The 12,155-nt window shown below is 39.4% G+C and overlaps 1 protein-coding gene across 4 annotated transcripts in view; it reads left to right on the top strand.

Annotated features, from left to right (window-relative positions):
• Bbox1 (gamma-butyrobetaine hydroxylase 1) overlaps positions 1-12,155 on the top strand; it is a 50,543-nt gene that overhangs the window by 28,469 nt on the left and 9,919 nt on the right. For all 4 annotated transcript variants that reach the window (XM_051144312.1, XM_051144313.1, XM_051144310.1 and 1 more), the window contains exon 5: positions 10,059-10,164. In XM_051144312.1, coding sequence (XP_051000269.1) covers positions 10,059-10,164 — 106 coding nt within the window. The remainder of the gene's footprint in view (positions 1-10,058; positions 10,165-12,155) is intronic.

Here is a 12,155-nt window from a genome sequence, read left to right as displayed (position 1 = left end):
AAGTATGTACGCCATCATAAATACCTATTTAATTGACCATGTTGTGTTGCATGGCATCTCTTCCTCACCCTTATGTTAATCTAGCTCAGACACACACCGTTCCCTCTCATGCCTGTCATGGACTGGGACAACTGAGACATCTGTATCTCATTCCCACTGTCATTTAGAGCTCCTGACTGGTGAAAATGTTGGGTATTCAAGGTTCTGGTTTTAGGAGTAGGGCCTGTAGATTGTAGATTAGTGCCTGTACTCCAGACACCATGTAAGAGACTGTTAGACATAGTCCCTCCCTCAGTTCTTTGTTCAGAACTGCTTCACTCCCTTTTGTCTAAATCCTCCTTCACAGTACACATGGTGCTCGCTTTTCCATCCCCTGTCATTTATTCTCTTGATGGACAACTCCTATCAAGCCTGTTTAGGACTGGCTTTGTTTCTGTTTTGTTTTGTTATGTTTTGTTTGTTTGTTTGTTTTAGTGAGGGTTTTGGATGGTTGGTTGTTTTTTCCTTTCTGTCTCTTTTACTAAGCTTTTTCAACCGTTGCTGGTGCAGGATGCTCCATCTGGAAGCCTCTTTCAGCTGCTGGGGAGGAATCTACCTCAGCTAAGACCTGCTCTGAGGGATTAGCGCTAGCACTTCCTTCCCAAGTCCAGGTATCATGATAGAAAATAATATGTTGTTACTTCTCACCCAAATAAACACATTTTATATTCTCAATGGCCATTAATTAATGGCCCTCATTAATTTATAACATAAAATAATTTCTACCTTTTTGTTGAATAGTCTGATTTTAGTTATAACAAGTTCAGTTAAAAGCAAATGAACACAGTTGTAAGTTATCCCTCCTGATTATTTGCTAGTTTGTGCAATGTTTAAAAACTATAATTTTATTAAGACAATATTGAGAAATCTGAATGATCTCATATAGGGAGAAAAATCAAACCCTCAAGTTCCTTTTTTTGCTAAGTGTGTGACAACATAAATTAGTTGGCTATGCCAGAGTATCATTGTTTACATAAATGCATCTGTGTATCACAAACTAAGAAAGGAGGAGAATTAGGAAAAACGTGGTCTGGTTTGAGCATTAGCCAGTCACCCTCCTGTAACCATTGAAACAAATACATAGTTATCACCATCCTGTTCATATTGAGCACCTTGCTCATCAAAGTGCTGACCTGGCCAGCATCACACCATCAGGAACAACTCAGTTTCTGACACACAAGTCCCTGTTAAGTGAGTTTCAGTCCCAAAGACTTCCATCAAGTCAAGACCAGGGCATGCTGGGAGGGCAGTTTAGTTGTAATCTCCAGACGCCATTTCAAATGAAGGCTTTAAAAACTTCTTTCTTAGCATTATTGGCAACTGTCTGTCTTTATAGCAAAAACGAGCCTTATAAGGAACTCACAGTAATTCATCAGAAAGTAGAGCGGAAGAGGCCAAGGCTTGCAACTACAGCTACCTGAACTCCTTTTCCCTCTAGATTAAGGCCAGAACTAAAGATTTGTAATTTTGGGATTTTTGCTTCTCTGAAAAATGCTTTATTAACTGGGGTAAACATATTACACAGGTGCACATAGCAAGGGCCAGACTGTTTGAGCAGTGAACTGAAAATGAAAGCATTCTGAAATTAACTTCAGGAATAAAGTTAAGATGAGGCACAGAGAGAAAAGTGGTTTAAAAAAACTAAAATAAACAGGATCTTGATATTTATGCAATGTTATCTTATTGCCAAATAACACTTAAAATGGCCCAGTCATAGTAAAAAATATATATAAATAAATACTTTGGAATACTTTTTCCAAAGACTTTAGAAACAAACTAAGCCTGAAACACTCTAGGGCATCCATATTAAATTAGTTCCCAAAGAGTTATCCCCAGAACAAGCAGTTTAATCATAAATTTGCTCTGGGCTACTTGTAAGTGAGAAGTCCAGCTAAGCCTGTCGAATAATTTCCCATATCTCTGTTTTGCCTCAGCTGAGGCACAGCCTCACCCTTCTGGGGCATTTTAATCCCCACCATGCCTTCTGTTATCCTAAAATGAAAGTTTGCTGGAAAGAGAATAAAACACCACTAGCACTGCCCGGTTTCACAGCTGCACGAGCGCCTTGCGTGCAGACCTCATCAGATGAATTAAATCAAACAAACAAACAAAAAAATGTTTTTAGTGGGCTATCTGTCAAGGACACCAGCCAGAGCGGCTAAGAACTAGAGTACTGAAATGGCGTCTGGGGATTACGACTGAACAGCCCTCCCAGCATGCCTTGGACTTGAGCTAGTCCTTAAAGAAGCCGTCTATAAGCGAGCACAGCAGCGTGTCACGTACTAGGCTGTGTTAGAGATTGTGAGTGCATGGGTGAAATAGTCAGAGCCCCTGGCATCCATCTCTTCAGAAATCATCCCCAGCATTAGCACAGCCTCCAGATCTGATTTAGAGCTACTTGTTTTATATTCATGCTACCAGAAAGTGTTTCTGAAGTAAGTGAAGTGGGAAAAGAAAAAAACAAGCTAACCCATTTTGTTGAAATGTCTGGCCAAGAAATAGCTTGGGGCCGGGCGGGGTGGAACTACAAAGCCTGTCTTGAATAAAAATGGTTTGCGGGGTATGGGAAACAACCTAGAAATGATTCAGACGAGAGGAAAACAAAGGAAACTTGTCTGAGTTCTGAATTTAGTCGTAATCTTACCCTACTTCTAAAAAAACTAAACCAGTGCCACTTCATAATGGGTTGTTTTAAATGCAGCGCTGACTATAGCGTTTGAGTAGGACAGCCTTGAAAACGAGGATTCTAGTACGTCCTAGGGTTTCCTGGGCAGGGTAACATCAAGTTCTGTTCCTACAACCATCGTGACCTCCGGGACACGTTATCTGCCAAGATGCAGTCCCTGGGGTTTCTTTTGTAGCATTAAGTTTCTCAGTAGTTAATGCTGCTGCCAGCCAAACCACTTGACTATGAGGTCATCTCATGAATGGAAGAAAAAAAAATTGCTGTGCCTCATGCTCCCTAAAAATCATTTGAGAAAATGAGTGAGATAGCCTGTTTAGGCAGCCACTTCACAAGTCTTCTGGTGTCCATGGCCTCCTCAGTTACTTTCTATACAGCCAGGAAAAGCTGCTGTTACGGAAACAAGAGATATGATTTTTATAAGTATATTTTATGGTTTAAATATTAAACTTGGTTCTCTGCAATCAGTATTTTGACTCCTCAGAAATCTGATGATAATTAATATCCCCATTTTACAGGTAAGACTCTGAGGCAAACACGGGCTTACTTACCTCAATAGCCCACCCTTTTTTCTTTACAATGTTCTACCGTAGCAGTTTAGGTTATTTCCTTTATGGTTTATAATGCAGGAATTTTTGGCTAACAAATATGGTTTCTAGGGAGACGGCTCAGTCGGTAAAGATGTTAAGCAAACATGAAGACCTGACTTCAGATCCCCCAGAACCCACTCAGAACGCAAGTATAAAAATGTGCACCTGCAATCCTAGTTTGGGGAGGCAGAGACATGAGGATGCCCCGAAGCTTGCTTGCTACTCAGTTCGCCTGAGTCTTTGAGCTTGAGGTTTAATGGAAGACCTTTTTTCAATAAAATAGATGGAAAATATCTGAGGACCATGCCTAACACACACACACGCACATGCACACCCACGCGCGCGCTCGCGTGCGCGCGCCCACACATACATATGCACACACACCATTTGCAATGAAGTTATCGGAAGATACTTTGTTCTGCAGTGCACTGAATTCTTAGTCTTTGATAATGAAGGCCTTTGGGAATTCCTTTGGAACAACGTTTTGTAACTCTTGTTTGCAAAGCTATAAACATTTGCAGGTAGTAAGGAACTATTTCTACCTATAAAAATGTATTAAATTTTATTTTTCAACTTTATTGCAGTATGAATGAATAGATTTAGCATATACAATGTGATATTATGAAAAAATTGATACACTATGAAATGGTTACTACAAAAAACAACTTCACATATTCACCACCTTACAGATAGTGGTGGTGCTGGTGGTGGTGGTGGTGGTGGGGTGTGTGTGTGTGTGTGTGTGTGTGTGTGTGTGTGTGTGTGTGTGTGTGTTATATGTACAAACTGGACACACTTGATAATCTATGCCACAGCAACTTGCATATACACAATACATGAATGACTGTAGTGAAATGTTGTAAATCTGTTATAATTGAAAAGTTGTTCTTTATTCTTATATTTATTTCCTTACTTTTATGTGTACACAGTTTTACCTGTGTGTATATATGTACACCATATGTATGCCTAGAAGACAGAAGGTATCAGATCCTCTGAAAGTGGAGTTACAGACAACTATTAGGCACCATGTGAATGCTAGGAACCAAACCTGGGTCCTTTGCAAAAGCAACCAGTGCTCCTAACTGCTGAGCCATCTCTTAGCAGTTTTCTCCTTTTATCCAATGTTTCCTCCTTCCTTGCATCCCTAGCTTGTAGTAACTATCATCAATTCTCCATTACTTACCTCTCTTGGTGTAAGGCATAGAAAATTCACATAAAATAAATGCATAGCAAAATAAATTATTACCATGGAAATGGTCTTAAATAAGGTCTAGGTCAAAATATAAAACACTGCAGGCACCTCAAATCCCAACCACATGCCCTAAGCAAAACAAACCTTCTGGGAGCAGAATGTTTGCTTCCTTGCTGTCCTGGCTTGGTGTTGTCAACTCTCGTGTGCTTTCCTTGGCATTACTACTAACTTTCTCTATTTCCTGGGTTTGTTTGTTTTTATCTTTTTTTAATTTGCTGTCATTAGTTTGAGTAAATATAAATTTTCTGCTTAGCCCAAGTCCTGTATTTATTTTGCCTGTCTGAAACCCAGCCTCTTGTAAATTTCTCAGGAAAGACCCACGGGACCAATATTCTCTGAATTCTTGAATGTTGACAGCGGCTTAAGGCTTTTCCTTCTACTTGAAAATTGGCCTGGCTAAATAAAGAACTCTTGGTTCACATCATGTCTAACAACTGGGAGAGTTTTATTGGTAATCAGATTTTTTTTTCCTTATGGCTAATGTAATATCTCTACCTGGATGGTGAGATTTTTTTATCTTTGAAGTCCAGTCATTTCACATGCCATGTTTTGGTGTGGGTCATTTTGGGGTCAGTTCCTCAATGAGCGATTATATGTTTTCCTTTTAAAGCATCAAGGGTTTTTATTTTGTTTTGTTTGTTTCGTTTTTCTTGAAGTTTTTCAATTTGTTCTGTTCTTATGTCTTGAGTTTGTCCTTATGGGGCTCTCATCACATGTGCAAACAGTCTTTCTTACTACGCTCCTACTACTTTCTCTCATCACATCATTCTTTGTTTAACTTTATTTTTTAACTTATAGACTGTGTGTGCATGTGTGTGTTTGTGTGTGTGTGCATGTGTGTGTGTGTGTGTGTGTGTGTGTGTGTGTGCAAGTGTATGCACCTATTTATCTCTATCTACCAAACATGCCCTTGGGGACCTAATAAGCACATCAGATATGGAATTGGTAACCACCAGATACAAGTGTTGGAAGAGCCCAGGTCCTCCGCAAGAGCAGCAAGTCCTCTTAATCACTGGAAAGTTATCAGTCTACCCCCTCTTTACTTCATTTCAAAATTCACCTTCTTTTTATTTTCTAGCCACCTACGCATATTATCTGTTCTGTATCTTTGGTTTGTCATTGTTTCCAGGTTAGTCTTCACTAAAGGGTTTTCCCCCTAAGTATACCGTTCCATATTTGAGTTTCTTTTTTTTTTTTTTTTTTTTTTTTTTGTGGAAATCAATATTGATTTATTCACTTCTTACAAAATACCACTTACATATTACACATTTCTTTCATTTCTCCCATGATTGCATAGATTGACACTTTGGTTCATTTTATACAGTGTTTTATCAGTTATCCCATCTAGAGCATGCGATCTTAAATGATGCTCGAGGTTCAAGTCATTTCTAATGGGAGTTATTCTTCACATAATCAGCCATTTCATTAGTGACTGCTGGACTCATTAGAAATGGATATAAGTAGGAAAAAATACAAAATAGAAGAATGAGTCTGGAGAGATGGCTCAGTGACTAAGAGTTCTTGTTCCTCTTCCAAAAGACCAGTGTTCAATCCCCAGCAACTATCCCACATGGCTCACAAGTACGTGTAACTCCAGCTCCAGAGGATCTGATGCCCTCTAATGGTCTTTTCCAGCCACTGAACACACATGCACCCACACACACCTGCACAGAGATAATAAAACTATGTTTTTTGAAAATGGTCTCACTACATAGACCAAGCTGACCTCGAGCTTGGTCCTAAAGTCTTGGGATTAAAGACATGTGCCACCGTGCCTGGCCAAAATCTTTTTTAAAAAATAGGAAAATACGATCCTTTCCATCTTTGGGAAACCACACTCACCTGGAGGGGAATGTCAGTACTCTGTTATCTTACAGTCTGTGCTGTTGTTTTCATAACAAACCTCTTAATGTTCTGTTGCTAGTTTCATGTGAGGTTAAACTCTAAAAACAAACTATTAAAATGGAGAGCTTTCGAAAGCCACTTGTTCTTTTCCGGAAGTGCGTGTTATCTGTGCAACCATCTTCCCTTTGTTTTGGTGATGTAATGCTCAATATGGAAACTGTCCTTCAAAAAGAACCTATGTCATGTAATGGAGTTTGCTGATTTCATTTTCTAAAATTCATGAATATTCAATCCCGTACAATGCTGTGAGCCTCTTAAAATCAACTACTCTGGAATAGGGACCCCTTTTCCCATTTCACTGCCATCCCTCACTTCCTCACTGCACTAGCAGTGAGTTGCCATTAAGGATATATGCAGACTATAATAAAATGCAAAAAAAAAAAAAAAAAAAAAACCATTGAAGTCATGGTTGCAGTTGCATCTGTAATTTATGAATGTGGTCAACAAAATCATGTTCACTTCAACTCAGTTTCATTTAAAATAAGGAAAAAGCTTTAAATTAGGTGATTACATTCAAGCTTTAACTTCCTTCGTACCATGCTGCAGATTTCAGCATGCTAACATATTGCAAGAATGCCCAACTCTCTGTTGTCTGACCATGTATCTAGCCACACTGCATGCAGTATGAAGAATAGGATGCAGGCTCTTGGCCCATAGCCTAAGATAGTTAGGCTATCCCTTTGACCCTTCTTCCTCAAAAGAGGAATGACTAACAACTACAACCAAGAAAGAGTAGGAGTTTTTAGAACTGGCAAATGAAGTCTAAATGATGAATCAAGACAAACAATTACTGAGAATGTGGCAGCTGTGTAACCTGACAAGTCTTACGCCTTGCAGAAACAAAGCATGTAAGGTTTGCTGCAAGATGTTCATGATAAATGGACTAGGTAGCACTATTATTTACAAATTTTATAACAAATACTTCCAGAAGAAAAAGGGAAAAATTCACTAACTTCCAGAAGACAAGAGTTTAATTGCCAGACATTTATGAACATGCACTCACACATACCCACTCCCACACCACACTTCAGGGTTTTAGATATGTTATTTTCATGGCGTAACTGAGAACTATACTACCCAAACCACACACATACAAAAACAAAACAAAACTTAAAACAAAAACCAATTTACCCTATGTATTTATATAAACAAAAAAACAAACCAACAAACAAACTCCTGCTTTGCTCTGACTGGACGATTTCCGGGATGTCTGTCTGTCTGCTCCTAAACTTTGCCTTATGTATGTGTGTCCTTTGCTTGTATTTTGTTTTAAAAAATAAGGAAAAGAACTCCTTATTGTTGAGCATGTTGATATAGCCCCTTTTATTTTTTCTCTTTTAGAGACACATGAAACAAGTTGCTCTTTTTCTGTATCTTTTTCTTTTGTAAACCTTTTGGTTTGCTTAAAATGGCTTTATAAAAGGGCTTTTATAAACACCCTCTCCCCCAAAAAAGAAGAAGATACAAATCAAGCCAGGTGCACTAGTGCATGCCTGTAATCCCAACACTCAAAGGAGGCAAAGCCAGGCAGATCTACATGAGTTCGAGGCTACTGGTGTACAAAGAGAAACCAGGACAGCCAAGGCTATACAGAGAAACTCTGTCTCAAAAAAACAAAGCAAGATGATAAAATTCAAAACCATAATAGTACAATATTAACTGGGTAGACTATAATGATACTATTTCAAAAACCAGGCACTGTAAAGTGTAGGTGTAGGTGTGAGGAACTTGAAAGTCCCAAACTTTGCTAGTTGGAATTAAAATGGTGCATCAGTTATGGTAAATAGTTGGGCCATTCCTCAAACAGTCTAACATAGAACAATTATATGACCTTCCATTGTACTCTTATAAATATGTTTTAAAAATTAGCAACAGGTGCTCAAATAAGTACACGTACACATGTGGCCAGACCAGCAATACTAGTAAGAGCCAAAAAGGAGATACAGCCCGAATGGACAATCTAAGGAAAATAGCTAAGCACACTGTGTTCTTGCCATATAAGTAGTGCTGAACTGAGCACCCATCAGAACACAGTAGAATGTTATCAGCTATAAAGGGAAGTGGTGTGATACACATGCTTTAACACCATGAATGAATCTTGAAAACATTACCCAGACTGAAAAAAAAATTGTCAGGCACAAAAGGACAAACAATATACAATCTCATGTGTAGTAAACATTCAAAGAAGACGTTAGGGGATAGTCTGATGTATTTTGATGCTAATTACTGCTTGCTGTCTGTATGACCCACCTTTTGCTTAATAAAAAGCCATCTCACCTGGGCAGGGAAAAGGAGATAGGTGGGGCTTAGGGGGAGAGGAATCCTGGGAAAAAGAAAAGACCACCAGGAGGAGAAAAGAGATAGACTTTAAGGGAAGAGAGGAAGGGCACCATGGGTTAGATGGAGGAGAAGCACATGGCCAGCGTGGATGGAGAATCCAACCCAAATGAAGAACATGAGGGAGTACATGGGATTATAGATGGAAGGTAGCTTGATAGAGGTTATTCGAAGTGGATGGCATGGGATTGAGGCAGGGATCCCATGCCTGTCTCACTATGAGAGGCAATTTAAAAGATTGATATCTGCCCTGCCCCAGGTTAACTAAGGCTGTTTTAAAATATAACAAGTGTCTGTGTCCTGATTGATTGCTAGCCGGACCTACAGATAATACAAATAATTTTAAAAACAATAAGAAGGTAAACACATAAAGACAGAAAGTAGATCAGTGGCTCTCAAGGATCTAGAAGGGAGCAGAATGAGAAGAAACTCTACACCAGATAAGGACCCTAAACCGCTGCATTTCTATTACTGTGACAAATCACCATGACCAGAACAATCATATGAAGAGAGGCTTAATTGGGCTTACAGCTATAGAAAGCTAAGAAGTCATTGTGGCAACATCAGTAGGCATGGTGGCAGATACAGGAAAGTAAGAGCTTGCATGTGCAACTACAAGCATGGAGCAGAGAGAGAAAAGCTGCAAGTAGAGTGAGGCCTTACGCTCTCAGAGTCCACCTCAGTAGCATATTTCCTTCAACGAGTCCATATCTCACTGGGGTCCAAACTTCCCCAAACAGCACCACCAGCTGGAGACCAAGGATTCTGATGTCTGGGAATATGGGGAGAGGGGGTGTCCCCATTCGAAGCACTACAAGGTTTTAGCTCATAATGATCAAGTGTCTTTTGACTGGCTATACTCGGAAGCATTGCTACCATTTTGATGCACTAAGTGCCATTAACTGATTCGCTTTTAAATTGTACATTTTATATTGTGTGAATTTTCTATAGTAAATCAAGTGGGCTGGGCTTTTTAAATGACTCATATTCCCTTATACACGTCTCTACCAATCATATAGAAAAGGCTAGCGTATAAGTTACTCTTTTGTGTCTTGACAGGAAAAATACAGAAATGCCAGTTCTGAAAGAATCACTTAAGAGAATAAACTTCTTTTTCTACTTCTCAGTCATTTTGTTAATTATTTCATAAAATGGAAAGTTTCCATTTCCCCTCACACAGCAAATGCATTCTAACACATTTCCTCTGGCTTAGTGTCAACCTTTTAAAACACATGTTTCTTGTATTTTGCAGACATACTTGGCAAGTGCAGGACAAGATTGACGCCAACAATGTGGCTTATACAACTGGGAAGCTCAGCTTCCACACTGACTACCCAGCCCTCCACCATCCACCTGGGGTAAGGTGAGCTTCAACACGTTTTCCACAAGCCAGGCCAAGGGAAAATGTTCTCCTGTGCTGAGTCTAGATTAGATATCTCACCACTGGATATGTCTTATGTACCTCTTCCCTTCTTTGAAACACAATCTGAACTCGCAAGCCTCTCACACCAAATTCTTAATATCCTCACTCTTCAAGGGGAAAAGGGCATTTTCACTCGACTTTTTAAAGAATCAGTTCTTTGCTTCATCTTGGAAATAACTGTAGGAGTATTCTGCCTTGCTGAGACAGATCTTAAGACAGCAATATGTCCTGAGATGTTTCTGTGCCTACATCACTCCCCTGAGAGTTAAAAGAGAATAGGACGTGGAAATACAGTTTGCAGTCACGTGTCCACCATTTGCTTCAGCAAATGAATTAAAAACTTTCTAAATTAGGGGTTTTGGTACCCGGCTCAATTGATAAAAGTGTTTGCTGCACAAGGATAAGAACCTGAGCTCGGATGCCTGTCACCCAGGTGTGGTTGTGTGTCTATGTCTGTAATCTAAGCTTAGAGGAGGCAGATAGGAGCTCTCTTAGGCATACTAACCAGACAGTGCAACCAATTTGTGAGCTCCATGTTCAGTGAGAGACCTTGTCCCTAAAATAAAGTGGAGTGGAACTGAGGAAGTGTTGACTTGCAGCTTACACACACACACACACACACACACACACACACACACACACACATACACACACGCCTTTTAATGGCTTAGAAGAACAACCAGTAGAGGAAGACCACTTTGCATCCTGCTCCAGACACTTCATGCACACACATGGACATGTGCACACCTTCATGCTCACATGCATGCATCACACATACACACACACACACACACACACACACACACACACACACACACACACACACCACATGTTTGAACTAAGGGGCAGTACGTGCAAAATTAAAAGCTTAACAAAATACTACTGGAGGATGTTGAGCAATAGTAAAAAGGTTGAGAAATAGCATATATGGGGCTCTGATTCAATCCCTGGTAATGACATTATTATTATTATTATCATTATTATTATTATTATTATTATTATTATTATTATTATTATTTATTATTCAGCTAGATGCTCTGCACATGTGTTTCTACTATTTGGCCTGTGCTGAGCTAAGCAGTTATTGTTTTCAATCATCTGGTTCTTGTCAGCTGCTACGTTGGTTAGGAAACAGCTTGCTTCAGATGGCGCTGAGATGGTTTGCCTCAGCTTCCCCCTAGCCTATTACCTTCCAACAGGGTAACTTGGGCTTTTTTTTACATGAGCACTGGCTACACTTTCAGCGAGCAAGCCAAGGCATGCATGAGTTCTTGGGACATAGGCCAGTAATCAGCATAAGGTCTCTTCAGTGATGTTTTGTCTACACAATTAGAGAGGCTAACCCAGACTGAGGGGATAACAAAGTGGACTGTTCACATGAAACGCTGGGGAAACGCATTATAAAGCAGTGTCAGCATAAAGAGCAGAATAGCCAGGCTCTTATTGGGGGCCCTTTCCTAGCCCACCACGAGATTCCTTGCCAAAGAATAAAACAACATGCATAGCAGAGTTACCCAGGAGAATCCTGACTGGACACCTACTCTCCTCATTTTTACAAATCATCATCTTTCTAAACCAAATACATTTTTTGCAAAATCATTTTCTTAAACCAAAAAGCAGATGGTTGGGAAACTAAAGAGATTGTAGCCCTCAGTTTTTTTTTTTTTTTTTTTTTTTTTTTTTTTTTTTTTTTTAGCTAAACTGAATGGAACAAAAACAACCACATACAAATCTATATCTTCAGAGGTAGATAAAAAGTTGGGCAGGTCTTGAATTAATTAAGAATGAATGGGCCAAAATCAAAATGAATTCTTTTTGGCCATTGTCTTAACTGAACGTGTTTTCCTTCTGCCTTGGTTCTTACCCAGTGTCTTTGCCAGAATTAGATAGCTAAGCTAGCCTAGTATTTGGCTTCATGTGTTTTGA

Source organism: Acomys russatus, chromosome 4 (genome assembly GCF_903995435.1).
Source record: "Acomys russatus chromosome 4, mAcoRus1.1, whole genome shotgun sequence".
Classification (NCBI taxonomy): Eukaryota; Metazoa; Chordata; class Mammalia; order Rodentia; family Muridae; genus Acomys; species Acomys russatus.
This window is presented reverse-complemented; position numbering and strand designations above follow the sequence as displayed.